The sequence below is a fragment of the Phocoena phocoena genome, chromosome 6 (assembly GCF_963924675.1).
Source record: "Phocoena phocoena chromosome 6, mPhoPho1.1, whole genome shotgun sequence".
NCBI classification, from domain to species: Eukaryota; Metazoa; Chordata; class Mammalia; order Artiodactyla; family Phocoenidae; genus Phocoena; species Phocoena phocoena.
In genome coordinates, this window is record NC_089224.1 from 30124601 (window position 1) to 30139435 (window position 14835).

The following is a 14835-nucleotide window of genomic DNA, read 5'->3' on the forward strand; positions in this document are numbered from 1 at the left end:
GATTACTGTAGCTTTGTAGTATAGTCTGAAGTCTGGAAGCCTGATTCCTCCAGCTCCGTTTTTCTTTCTCAAGACTGTTTTGGCTATTTGGGTCTTTTGTATTTCCATACAAATTGTGAAATACTTTTTTCTAGTTCTGTGAAAAATGCCATTGGTAGTTTGATAGGGATTGCATTGAATCTGTAGATTGCTTTGGGTAGTACAGTCATTTTCAGAATGTTGATTCTTCCAATCCAAGAACATGGTATATCTCTCCATCTGTTTGTATCATCTTTAATTTCTTTAATCAGTGTCTTATAGTTTTCTGCATACAGGTGTTTTGTCTCCTTAGGTAGGTTTATTCCTAGGTATTTTATTCATTAGTGTATAGGAATGCAAGAGATTTCTGTGCATGAATTTTGTATCCTGCAACTTCACCAAATTCATTGATTAGCTCTAGTAGTTTTCTGGTAGTATCTTTAGGATTCTCTATGTATAGTATCATGTCATCGGCAAACTGTGACAGCTTTACTTCTTTTCTGATTTGGATTCCTTTTATTTCTTTTTCTTCTCTGATTGCTGTGGCTAAAACTTCCAAAACTATGTTGAATAATAGTGGTGAGAGTGGACAATCTTGTCTTGTTCCTGTTCTTAGAGGAAATGGTTTCATTTTTTCACCATTGAGAATTATTTTGGCTGTGGGTTTGTCATATATGGCCTTTATTATGCTAAGGTAAGTACTCTCTATGCCTACTTTCTGGAGGGTTTTTATCATAAACGGGTGTTGAATTTGTCGAAAGCTTTCTCTGCATCTATTGAGATGATCATATGGTTTTTCTCCTTCAATTTAACATGGTTTATCACATTGATTGATTTGCATATATTGAAGAATCCTTGCATTCCTGGGATAAACCTCACTTGATCATGGTGTATGATCCTTTTAATGTGCTGTTGGATTCTGTTTGCTAGTATTTTGTTGAGGATTTTTGCGTCTATGTTCATCAGTGATGTTGGCCTGTAGTTTTCTTTCTTTGTGATATATTTGTCTGGTTTTGATATCAGGGTGATGGTGGCCTCATAGAATGAATTTGGGAGTGTTCCTCCCTCTGCTATATTTTGGAAGAGTTTGAGAAGGATAGGTGTTAGCTCTTTTCTGAATGTTTCATAGAATTCGCCTGTGAAGCCATCTGGTCCTGGGCTTTTGTTTGTTGGAAGATTTTAAATCACAGTCTGAATTTCAGTGCTTGTGATTGGTCTGTATTTTCTACTTCTTCCTGATTCAGTCTTGGAAGGTTGTGCTTTTCTAAGAATATGTCCATTTCTCCCATTTTGTCCATTTTATTGGCATAGAGTTGCTTGTAGTAATCTCTCATGATCCTTTGTATTTCTGCAGTGTCAGTTGTTACTTCTCCTTTCTCATTTCTAACTCTATTGATTTGAGTCTTCTCCCTTTTTTTCTTGATGAGTCTGGCTAATGGTTTATCAATTTTGTTTATCTCCTCAAAGAACCAGCTTTTGGTTTTATTGATCTTTACTATTGTTTTCTTTGTTTCTATTTCATTTATTTTTGCTCTGATCTTTATGATTTCTTTCCTTCTACTAACTTTGGGTTTTGTTTGTTCTTCTTTCTCTAGTTCCTTTAGGTGTAATGTTAGATTGTTTATTTGAGATGTTTGTTGTTTCTTGAGGTAGGATTGTATTACTATCAACTTCCCTCTTAGAACTGCTTTTGCTGCATCCCATAGGTTTTGGGTCTTCATGTTTTCATTGTCATTTGTTTCTAGGTATTTTTTGATTTCGTCTTTGATTTCTTCAGTGTTTTCGGTTATTTAATAGTGTTGTTTAGCCTCTATGTGTTTATAATTTTTACAAATTTTTTTCCCTGTAATTGATATCTAGTCTCATAGCGTTGTGGTCAGAAAAGATACTTGATAACAATTTCAGTTTTCTTAAATTTACCAGGGCTTGATTTGTGACCCAGGATATGATCTATCCTGGAGAATGTTCCATGAGCACTTTGGAAGAAAGTTTATTGTGTTGTTTTTGGATGGAATTTCTTATAAATATCAATTAAGTCCATCTTGTTTAATGTATCATTTAAAGCTTGTGTTTCCTTATTTATTTTCATTTTGGATGATCTGTTCATTGGTAAAAGTGGGGTGTTAAAGTCCCCTACTATGATTCTGTTACTGTTGGTTTTCCCTTTTATGGCTTTTATGGCTGTTATCATTTGCCTTATGTAGTGAGATGCTCCTATGTTGGGTACATAAATATTTACAATTGTTATATCTTCTTCTTGGATCGATCCCTTGATCATTATGTAGTATCCTTTTTTGTCTCTTCTAATAGTCTTTATATTAAAGTCCATTTTGTCTGATATGAGAATTGCTACTCCAGCTTTCCTTTGATTTCCATTTACATGGAATATCTTTTTCCATCCTCTCACTTTCAGTCTGTATGTGTCACTAGGTCTGAAGTAGGTCTCGTGTAGACACGATATATACAGGTCTTGTTTTTGTATCCTTTCAGCCAGTCTATGTCTTTTGGTTGGAGCATTTAATCCATTTACATTTAAATTAGTTATCAATATGTATGTTCCTATTACCATTTTCTTAATTATTTTCGGTTTGTTACTGTAGGTCTTTTCCTTGATTGTGTTTCATTCCTTGAGAAGTTTCTTTAGCATTTGTTGTAAAGCTGGTTTGGTGGTGCTGAATTCTCTTAGCTTTTGCTTGTCTGTAAAGCTTTTGATTTCTCCATAGAATCTGAATGAGATCCTTGCTGGGTAGAGTAATCTGGGTTGTAGGTTTTTCCCTTTCATCACTTTAAATATGTCCTGCCACTCCCTCTTGCTTGCAGAATTTCTGCTGAAAGATCAGCTGTTAACCTTTTAGGGACTCCCTTGTATGTTATTTTTCCCTTGCTGCTTTTAATATTTTTTCTTTGTATTTAATTTTTGCTAGTTTGATTAATATGTGTCTTGGCATCTTTCTCCTTGGATTTATCCTGTATGGGACTCTGTGCTTCCTGGACTTGATTATTTCCTTTCCCATATTAGGGAAGTTTACAACTATAATCTCTTCAAGTATTTTCTCAGTCCTTTCTTTGTTCTTCTTTTTCTGGTACCCCTATAATTCGAATGTTGGTGTGTTTTATGTTGTCTCAGAGGTCTCTGAGACTGTCCTCAATTCTTTTCATTCTTTTTTCTTTATTCTGCTCTATGGTAGTTATTTCCACTATTTTATCTTCCAGGTCACTTATCCGTTCTTCTGCCTCAGTTATTCTGCTATTGATTCCTTCTAGAGAACTTTTAATTTCATTTATTGTGTTGTTCATCATTGTTTGTTTGCTCTTTAGTTCTTCTAGGTCCTTGTTAAACGTTTCTTGTATTTTCTCCATTCTATTTCCAAGATTTTGGATCACCGTTACTATCATTAATCTGAATTCTTTTTCAGGTAGACTGCCTATTTCCTCTTCATTTGTTTGGTCTTGTGGGTTTTTACCTTGCTCCTTCGTCTGCTGTGTGTTTCTGTGTCTTCTCATTTTGCATAACTTACTCTGTTTGGGGCCTCCTTTTCACAGGCTGCAGGTTCGTAGTTCCCGTTGTTTTTGGTGTCTGCCCTCAGCGGGTAAGGTTGGTTCAGTGGGTTGTGTAGGCTTCCTGGTGGAGGGGACTGGTGCCTGCTTTTTGGTGGATGAGGCTGGATCCTGTCTTTGTGGCGGGCAGGACCACGTCCAGTGTTGGGTTTGGGGGTAACTGTGACCTTATGATTTTAGTCAGTCTCTGTGCTAATGGGTGCTTTAGTGTTCCTAGTGTCTTGCTAGTTGTTTGGCATAGGGTGTTCAACACTGGAGCTTGCTGGTCGTTGAGTGGAGCTGGGTCTTAGCATTGAGATGGAGATGTCTGGGAGAGGTTTTGCCGTTTTATATTTCATGGAACTGGGAGGTTTCTGGTGCCGAACTCGGCTCTCCCACCTCAGAGGCACAGGCCTGACACCTGGCTGGAGCAGCAAGACCCTGTCAGCCACATGGCTCAGAAGAGAATGGAGAAAAAATGAAAGAAGAAAAGAATAAAATAAAATAAAATAAAGTTAATAAAATAAAATTTTTTAAATTATTAAAAACTTAAAAAGTAATTTAAAAAAAGAAAGAAAGAAGAGAGCAACCAAACCAAAAAACAAATCCACTAATGATAACAAGTGCTATAAACTATACTAAAAAAAAAAAAAAGAGGGCTTCCCTGGTGGCACAGTGGTTGAGAGTCCACCTGCCAATGCAGGGACACGGGTTTGTGCCCCAGTCCAGGAAGATCCCACATGCCACGGAGTGGCTGGGCCCGTGAGCCATGGCCGCTGAGCCTGCGCATCCGGAGCCTGTGCTCTGCACCGGGAGAGTCCATGACAGTGAGAGGCCCACATACTGCAAAAACAAACAAACAAAGAAAATAAACAAACAAACGGACAGATAGAACCTGAGGATAAATGGCATAAGCAAAGCTATACAGACAAAATCACACAAAGAAGCATACATATACACGCTCACAAAAAGAGAGAAAAGAAAAAAATATATATCTCTATATAAAAATAAAAAGGAAGAGAGCAACCAAATGAATAAACAAATCTACCAAGGCTAATAAACTCTAAATACTAAACTAAGATAAACATAAAACCAGAAATAAATTGGGTGCAGAAAGCGAACCCCAAGTCTACAGTTGCTCCCAAAGTCCACCTCCTCAATTTGGGATGATTTGTTGTCTATTCAGGTATTCCACAGAGCAGGGTACATCAAGTTGAATGTGGAGATTTAATCCGCTGCTCTTGAGGCTGCTGAGAGAGATTTCCCTTTCTCTTCTTTGTTCGCACAGCTCCCAGGGGCTCAGCTTTGGATTTGGCCCCACCTCTGCGTGTAGGTCGCCTGAGTGTGTCTGTTTGTCGCTCAGACAGGGCGGGGTTAAAGAAGTAGCTGAGTGGGGCTCTGGCTCACTCAGCCTGGGGGGAGGGAGGGGTACGGATGTGGGGCGAGCCTGCGGTGGCAGAGGCCGGCGGGACGTTGCACCTGAGGCTCACCATGTGTTCTCCCGGGGAAGCTGTCCCTGGATCACGGTACCCTGGCAGTGGTGGGCTGCAAAGACTCCCGGGAGGGGAGGTGTGGATAGTCACCTGTGCTCGCACACAGGCTTCTTGGTTGCAGCAGTAGCAGCCTTAGTGTCTCATGCCCGTCTCTGGTGTACACGCTGATAGCCGTGGCTCGTGCCCATCTCAGGAGCTAGTTTAGGCAGTGCTCTGAATCCCCTCTCCTTGCGCACCCCGAAACAATGATCTCTTGACTCTTAGGCAGGTCCAGACTTTTTCCCGGACTCCCTCTTAGCTTGCTGTGGCGCACTAGCCCCCTCCAGCCTGTGTTCAGGCAGCCAACCCCAGTCCTCTCCCTGGGATCTGACCTCTGAAGCCCAAGCCTCAGCTCGCAGCCCCGCCCGCCCCGGCGGGTGAGGAGACAAGCCTATCGGATGGTGAGTGCTGGTCAGTACCGATCCTCTGTGCGGGAATCTCTCCGCTTTGCCCTCCGCACCTCGGTGGCTGCGCTCACCTCCGTGGCTCTGAAGCTCCCCCCTCCGCCACCCGCAGTCTCCACCCGTGAAGGGGCTTCTATTGTGTGGAAACCTATCCTCCTTCACAGCTGCCTCCCACTGGTGCAGGTCCTGTCCCTATTCTTTTGTCTCTGTGTTTTCTTTTTTCTTTTGCCCTATCCAGGTACGTGGGGAGTTTCTTGCCTTTTGGGAGGTCTGAGCTCTTCTGCCAGCGTTCAGTAGGTGTTCTGTAGGAGTTGTTCCACATGTAGATGTATTTCTGATGTATTTGTGGGGAGGAAGGTGATCTCCACGTGTTACTCCTCCGCCATCTTGAAGGTCTCGACCTTCTGTTTGTTCTTTAAACAACATTTTTCAATGACGAGAGGCAGAAGGGAGGCTCCCAGGGAGTCATCGATGTTCTGGAGAGATTGTTACTGATCTACTCTAAATACTAGCCTAATAAGGGAATCCCACCCATGACCTGTGATCTGGATGCTCTCTCTTCTGCGCCACTGGCTCGGGGGGAGTCCCCCCCAGCTTCTTGTTCCCGAAGCTGATCCCAACCACACCCCAGAGTTCTGGGCGTAGTGTGCCTAGACGTGGGTGCTGTATGAGCCGCGTGAGGCAAGCCAGGCAGAAGGTCTGGACTGAACGTGGACCACCAAACCAGCAGCCCTTGACCTGGGAGGGACCTGGGCTCTGGGGGCAGAAGAGAAGCTGAGCAGTGCAGCGAGGCTGTGATTGTGTCCAGGATGGCCCCCACCTCGGACCTACGAAACCAGAGAGGCAAGGAGAGGGAGCAGAGCAAGAGGGGAAACCAGAATGCCCGAGGGGTCATTTGAAGCCACAATTCTACAGAGTAACCTGTTGCATGCTCTTGAAGTGTTGATTAGGAGAATGGTTAACCAAGACAGGAAGAATAATGAGATCTGTGACATGGCTGTGAGATTCCAAGAGGAAGTGTGAGCAGTTCCCAGGGACTTGGAGTACCCCAGAGCATCATAAAGTAGAATCTGTGGTCCCTGAGGAGGGATTAATAGCCCATCACTGCAGCTATGGAAGTCTCTGAGGCTGGCAGGCAGAAGTGTTACCCCAGTTTACCAAACCTTAACAATTATACACCTTTCTTGGAGATAAGCAATGATTTCAAATACTCACTATCTATAACTTATGTATACAGCACAGAGTAAATCGAGCCAGATATTAAAATTATGAATATATGATAAAAACTGCACATCTATGAGCTCACAGATACTACGTGTGATTTGTTTTTATGATTTTCATTGTCCCAATTTTTCTAAGACCATCTGGAAATCAAATAATCCACTTTAGTGAATAAAAATGCCCATTTAATAAATGCTAAGGAAACACTTTCAACCGAATTAGCAAGAAGTAAGAGCACGGGGGAAGACATACATACAGGGTTTTATTTCTCAAGAGAATGCCTGAGTGGAAAATAACCTACTCTACACAAATTTAATTCTGTTGTGAAAGGTTGAGACTGTTGCCAAATGCATTTCAGTTCTCTGTTCTTGCCTAATAGTAGATATCTGAGGATCCAGAAGCCAAAAGTGTAACCCAGAACAGTTCTTGAAATTACCTTTGTGAATAAAAACAAAAGTTCAAAAAGTCAGAAGAGCTGGCTGGAGCTCAGAGAAGAGAGAACAAATGTAGCAGCAAAAAGGAAAAAAAAAAGAAGGAAGGAAGGAAGGAAAGAAAAAGAAAGAAAGAAAGAAAGAAAGAAAGAAAGAGAAAGAGAGAGAGGGAGGAAGGAAGGAAGGAAGGAAGGAAGGAAGGAAGGAAGGAAGGAAGGAAGGAAGGAAAGCATTTAAGCAATCTTAATGTGTTTTTGTGTCTTGTGAGGACCAGGAGAGCAGTAGAGAATGGGGGTGGGAGACTGAAAGGCCCCTGGCGTCAGATACGCCTCATTTACCAGCATCACTTATGTCCCTATAACTGCATTCAGCTTAGTACAACTTTGCCACTTTTAAGGTACCCTGAAACCATCACTTTAATCACTGCATTTGCTTCTTGAAAGGCCCTTGCAATTCTGGATTTGCTGTCAGTGAAGCATGAACCTATCCACATACATCCACTGTGCTGATGTACAATGAAACAATCATATTTATATTCTTATGAGTCTGCATCTCCGTTTGGCTACGAGAGAGTGAGTCAACTTAACAACGATCCTGCATAAAGTGATCTAATATTACACAAATATCTGAATACAACTTGGCAGTTGTTTGCAATGAACAAACTGAATTCCAGAAATTATTAACTTAGACAAAGTCAGAAAGAGAGCTGAAAAGGAGAGTTGTTCTTCCATTGGAACAGAGTTTCCATTTTGCAAGATGAACAAGTTCTGGAGATATGTTGCACAGGTGAATACGTTATGCTACTGAACTGTATACTTAGAAATGGCTAAGATGGTCAATTTTATGTTATGTGTTTGCTACCACAGTAAAAAAGTAATAAAATTTACTTTATTAAATAAATAAAAATAGAGTGCATTAATTCCATGTCCTGCACCTGGCTACAACCACTGCATACTGCACTAATTAAACTGAATTTCCTACGAGAAAGAGAAAGAGAGAGAGAGAGAGAGAGAGAGAGAGAGAGAGAGAGGAGAGACTACTCTAACTTAAAGACCTGCTTTAAATTCCAAGCAGAACAAATAAAGGGGAAAAATTAAGGTTGGAGATCCAAACTGGCTTGATTTCTTTGGAACAATCCACTATGCCAAGTTTACATGGCAATTCTAGGATGTTTACTTTATAAATCTTAACAGGGTAACCTTTCAGACAGGTCATCCAAAGCTCAGGTGACCCTCCTGAAGCAGGCCATGACAGAGTGATGTCCATTCCTGACTTAAGGTAGACCCAGAATCACCTACCCCACTCCAGCCCTCCTCTGCGCAAGCTTCCTGCAGGGAGGAAGAGTCACGCATCCCACTGTTTCTTGGTTGCCTGATGGAACTACCATGATTAGGTGTTTTATTTTGTTGTTAACTGGCTCACAGAGTTCTTGGTTAACACATGAGTGGGCTCGCAGTCCAGCAACGGGTAGTTTTCTATTCTAGTGCTTCTCTATTAGTGTGCTAAGGCTCCTGTAACAAAGTACCACACAGTGGGTGGCTAAAAACAACAGAAATTCATTGTCTCACAGCTCTGGAGGCCAGAAGTCTGAAAGCAAGGTGTGGGCTGTGGTTCCTTCTGAGGGCTCCAACGGGAATCTGTTCCAGGCCTCTCTCCTAGTAGCTTGTAGGTGCTACTATTGCATCACTTCAATCCTCCATCTCCACATGGCCTTCTCCCCAGATCTCTGTCTCCACATGGCCTTCTTCTTATAAGGTCACGTGGGATAAGGAGCCCGCTCTACTCCAGTATGACCTCATCTTAACTAATGACATCTGCAACGACCCTATTGCCAAATAAGGGGACACTTTGTGATAAAGGGAGTTGGGACTTCAACATATCATTTTGGGGGAGACACAATTCAACCTACTACAGCTTCTCAAAAGGTGAACCCTAGACCAGCAGCATCGGCATCACCTGGGAATTTGTTTAAAATGTAAATTCTTGGGCCTTACCCTAGACATACTGATTCAGAAACTCTGGAAGTGCAGCCAAGTAACGTGTATTTTAACAAGCCTTCAGCAGATTCTGAAGCATGCTAAAGTTTGAGAACCACTGTTAAACCACACTGGACATTTAAAAAATCATTTTGTAATGCTAAGTGTGTATCTTGCCTTTCCAACAGAATTGCTAGCCTTTTGGGACTCTCTCTGACTGTATTTATCACATGCTGCTAATACTTATTGCTTACATAAAACAGGCTAGAATCTGGAGTTCTGTGAAGGCCACATGTGACCTTCAGGAAGGTTTTATTTTGTCTGCTCATGAATACTATGAACTAACTGCTAAAATTAAAAACCTAGATACCAGACTTTTCTTGAAAAAGATTGCAGGATCTGGCAACACTGGATCCAAAATCCCACATGGCAACAATCAACTGAAGAGTGGCTGAGGGTTCAGTTAGCCACAGTCCCCACCATTCCCTGATGCCTCCCTGATTCTGAGGCTTTGTGTAGACCAACCTCACTCACTTACATCACCTGTCCAGCCCCTAAAGGCATTTGGGTTTGACCCATGTCTGGGCAGAGGGAACCTAAATTATCCACAGCTTGAAATACTTAGCTGTTTCTGAGCAGCAAGTTTAGGAACAGAATTCTAGAAGCCAGTGTCTCTGATTAGCACTGACTTTGTTTGGCTTCACTTTTCACCAGGTAACAGGGCAAGTTATGAAATGACTCATGCACTGAAGATCAAAGTTTTGTAGTGGCTTGCCCACGTGACAATGCACGGGTGAGCTGTAACAGAACAAAGAGATTTTTGTATGACTTCATTATGGAACAATGGGATGTGGAGGACATGGAATTGTGATTTTGAGACATCAGGTTTGTTTCCTTGGTGTATATGCTCTGCTGAGCTGCAATAGCAGATAAGGTGTGGAAAGATTCTTTTCCAGAGAAGCATGTGGGGGAAATATCATTCTTAAAAACTACTTTCAGGGCTTACAGAAATTTTAAGTCAAATCCTGGAGTAGGATTTGACAACTGTGCCTTTAACACAGACACCAAGTAGCTTCTGTACAAAGGACGGAAAAGATATCATTTCTGTATCTCGCCCAGATCATTAGGGGCAGCTCATGAAATAGTGCATGGAGTGGCGGTTTGGGGTCTCTGTCTCACTGGTAAGGACAGGGCCAGATGTGGGAGTGAGAGCTCACACATCCACATGGAAACAGGCTTCAATGAGGGAAGTTTCAACAAGGGAGCAAGCTTCATTAGTAAGCCAGAAGGAAGCTCTATTGCCATGGAGTTCATCCCAAAGCAAAAAATCAAAAAAATATATCCACTTAAAGATTTCTGAACCAGAGGATACAGACAAGTGGCCACTATTAGGTCATAGGGCTATCTTCTGACAAATTCTTACATTTTATTCTCTCTTTAACCACCACTGTATCCCAGCATTCTTAAGAAAGGAAAGAAGAGATGGAATATGTCACTGATGACTAAATCTTCCTTTAAAGCTGTTAGAATTTACAACAACAATAATTTTCTCAAAGGCAAAGATGACTCTTTCTCCTGGGCAGACCTAATATCTTGAATAGTCTATTAAAAATGAAAACACCTCTTCATGGCAAAGTAAATATAGATATAAGATGGGACAGACTTGTGATGTGAAAACAAGGGTGCACTTTCCCTCCTTAGCCTTTGGCACCACTGTATGAGTCAGGGTTCTCCAGAGAAACAGAACCAAAAGGATATACGGATATAAAGAGAGAAAGAGATTTATTTTAAGAAACTGGCTCATGCAATCATGGAGACTGACAAGTCCCAAGACCTGCAAGGGGAGTCCACTGAACCCAGCTGGTGACCCAGTAGGGCCAATGTATCAGTTTCAGTCTGAAGACAGGAAAAAGCCAATGTCCCTGCTTGAAGGCCGTCAGGTAGGAGGAATTCCTTTTTATTCAGGGTAAGGTGAGCTTTTATGTTCCATTTGGGACCTCAACTGATTAGATGAGGCCCACCCCCATTAGGGAGGGCAATCTGCTTTACTAAGTCTACGATTCAAATGTTAACCTCATCCAGAAACACCCTCAAGACACAACCCAGAATAATGTTTAACCAAATGTTGGGACACCCTGTGGCACAATCAATTGACACATAAAAGTAACCATCACTACTCCCCACATGCCCAGTGGGTGAAAAGGCTAGGACAATCAGCTCACAGGGAATGCTGGAATCTGTAAGGAGCAAATACCCAGGGAAGACAAACATGCGTCTGACCCTGTGAGGGAGGGGCCACCTTCTAAGATTCCTCCTGCTTCTTCCATCTAAGAGCTGCTCTTTGTGAGCTCACTCAACTTTTTTTTTTTTTGCAGTACACGGGCCTCTCACTGTTGTGGCCTCTCCCGTTGTGGAGCACAGGCTCCGGACACACAGGTTCAGCGGCCATGGCTCATGGGCCCAGCCGCTCCGCGGTATGTGGGATCTTCCCGGACCGGGGCACGGACCCACGTCCCCTGCGTTGGCAGGTGGACTCTCAAACACTGCGCCACCAGGGAAGCCCCTCAACTTTTATTCAAGGTCTCCACATAATGAACTGTGTAAAGCTGTGCGCCACTATCCACCTAATAGAATGGCTACAATTAGAAACAAATATTGACAATACAAAGGGTTGATGGAGCAACTGGAACGCTCACTCATTGCTGGAAGGGCTGTAAAATGGTGAAGCCACTTTAGAACGCAGTTTGGCAACTGCTTGTAGAGTTAGATGTGCACTTACCACATGGCCCAGCAAACCCACTCAGTGGTATTTACCCCAAAGAAATGAAAACTTATGTTCACACACATGACTGTTTATGGTAGCTGTATGCATGATCACCAAATATTAGAAACAACCCAAATGTCCTTCAATGGGTGAGGAGATAAACACCACACAATGGAACACTCTTCAGCAATAAAAAGGAGCACACGACTCATGCACAAATCTCAAAAGCATTACGTTGCGTGAAAGAAGCCGGTCTCAAAAGATTGAATACTTTATAATCCTACTTCTATAATCTTTGAAAAGACAAAACTACAGTAATAGAGAATGGCTCAGTGCTTGCCAGAGGGTAGAGGGAAGAAGGTGGGTGTGACTAGAAGGGGAGAGTACAAGGGAGTTTTGGGGGCAATGGGACTATTCTGAATCCTGATTTGGGTGGTGGTTACACAAATCTATACATGTGTCAACTTTCATAGAATTACACAACCCTCCCCCAACATCAAATTTACTGTATAATAATTAAAAAAAAATTTAAATCAAGTGGTAAAAAAAATCTGTATGTTATCCATTCTATGCACAGGATAAATAAATGCTCCTAGTGGAAAATACCTACGAACTGGGAGTCAGTCAACAGAAGCTGAATCCAGAATATACACACGCAGGTGGAAGTAACTCCCCGGCATCATTTGTACATTCTGATACACAAAGGGAGCAAATTATATTCTTGACTTACTATGCGTGACCTGGTAATTCTCTGAAAACGCAAAACAGTTGTGATCTACATAATTTCTTTCCCAGGAACTTTGCATTCATGGTCTCTGACAACAGCCTTAAGGGAGGAAATTTAGGCTTAGAGATAGATGGTAAAGGATTTGCCCTGGATTTTGATCTTGGTTCTGTCTGGTTTCCAAGTCACCATATAAAGCCATAGCAAGGCTTACACTCTGATTCCTGTCTTTTCTCTGCTGAACCCTGAGCAGGCCCCCTTAATCCTCTGTGCCCTTAAAACCCTGCTCTTCCTTTAAAGCAGTGGTTCTCAAGGAGGGGGTGGGGGGATGGGGAGGCGGGTAGGGGGAGAAAAGAATCTGCCCCCCAGGGGACATGTGGAAGTGTCTGGAGGCATTTTTAGCTGTGACAGCTAGGGAAGAGGATGCTCTCTGGTGGGTAGAAGCCAGAGATGTTGCTAAACATCCTACAACACACAGGATGGCCCCCTGAACAAAGGATCATGCAGCCCAATATGTCACGAGTGCAGAGGTTGAGAACTTCCCAGAAACATGTATTAAAAACATCCATGAGCCAGACATGTTTATGTTCTCATCTCATTTATCTCCTCAAAACCCTTTTGAGGTAGGTATTATTGACCCCAATTTATAGTTAAGAAGGTTGTTGCTCAGACACATAAAGGTATGTGCCCAGATCCCAATGGTGAGGCAAGAGGCAGTGGGCATCCCAGGCCCTCGTGACAGCAAAGCGCAGGTCCCGATAGTGCGGTGCCCCCAAGGCTGGGCTCCCTCTGTATACCTCCCTTCACTTCCATCTCCCCTGGTCTCAAAAATCACCTCTTAGCCCTAAGAGATCTGCACATAAGGGGGAGCTGCTGGGCTGGCAGAAGGACACATCTTAATTCGAGGCTCCAGGAAATGGGTGGTTCACTAAGAACCACCCAGGATTGCTCCATCCATCCCTCCCTCTGCCCTCAGGGTACTAATGTGTGTCCTCCATCCAAACAGCCCAGAGACACTCCCAGTGGCGTGTTCTTGATGACTTCCTCTCCTCTCCTCTCCTGCCAGCCCATGTTGCTGGACTCATGACCAGGAGTGGGGCCCTCAGGCAGAGGGCCAGGGACAGGGGGACGCGTCACAGAACATCACGTTACAGTTTCCCACAATAACATCCGATGGGCAGGGTGTGCCTGAGAAAATCAGCAAAACGCTTTAAAAACAATCACTCACCCTGAGTGATTCTGGTTCACTTCTACCCTTTCATATGAGTGTTGACAGTTCCAACAGTTAAAAATGGGGTGTGGTAAGACAGAGGGAAGAGAATAGAGAAAGAAAGAGAAAAAGAGAAGTAGGAAAACAGAGGGGAGGCAGAGGAACAGCATGACAGGAGGGAAGAACGTAAGCCTAAAGCTTACCATGAAACTCAAAACGCAGACGACCTCAAGACAAACGAGGAAGAACCCCAAGATTGGGGACCCGCCTGCCGATCAAGTGGGACCACATCAACGGAAGCTGCTGTAGAATTACTCCAGATAACCGCAGCCGGCCTCACAGCGCACCACCCACTGCAGTTCTCGAACTTGGCAAAGCCTAGTCAATCCCTGACGAGGCTCCGGGGCTGGTCACTGCGCTGTCCAGCTGCCGGGAAGCCTGCAGCCCACCCTCCTCCCCGCCCAGCCCCAGCACTCACAGTTCCAGGATCAGGATGACGTCCGTCTTGTTCTCATAAACCTCGTGCAGGGTGATGACGTTGGGGTGCTGGATCTCCTTCAGGATGCTGACCTCCCTCTCGATATCCTCACGGCTCACGCCCCGCCGGCTGGATTTGGTCCTCCTCTTCTTGATGAATTTGGCGGCATACTGTAGACCGGTGCTTTTCTCACGGCATTTCTTCACGACTGCAAACTGCCCACTGAAGACAGAAGGCAGAAGAGGTCCCAGGTCATTTATACATCCTTTATTGTTCACTAAAACCCAGATTTGGGGCAAGGATGTGGCCCCATGCCGGTGGTGGTGTGTGGGTGGGGGGAGGCAGTGGGGGGAGGACAACAGGATTACAAATAGGAAAGTCCAAATTGTGGGAAATTAACAAATTCACCGGAGAAATCTCTTCTACATTTCAGTTCCATTAAGCCTGTCTCTTTATGAACACTGTTGCAAAGAACAAAAATTTATTTTCTTGAATTAAATGTCATTAGGTGGTAATATGCCCCCGTTTCTCTGCTCTCCT

The 14835-nt window shown here is 43.4% G+C and overlaps 1 protein-coding gene across 3 annotated transcripts in view; it reads right to left on the reverse strand.

The window, feature by feature from the left end:
* The window catches only part of DAPK1 (death associated protein kinase 1), a 206488-nt gene that overhangs the window by 89094 nt on the left and 102559 nt on the right, over window positions 1-14835 (reverse strand). For all 3 annotated transcript variants that reach the window (XM_065879323.1, XM_065879324.1, XM_065879325.1), the window contains one exon: window positions 14296-14517. In XM_065879323.1, coding sequence (XP_065735395.1) covers window positions 14296-14517 — 222 coding nt within the window. The remainder of the gene's footprint in view (window positions 1-14295; window positions 14518-14835) is intronic.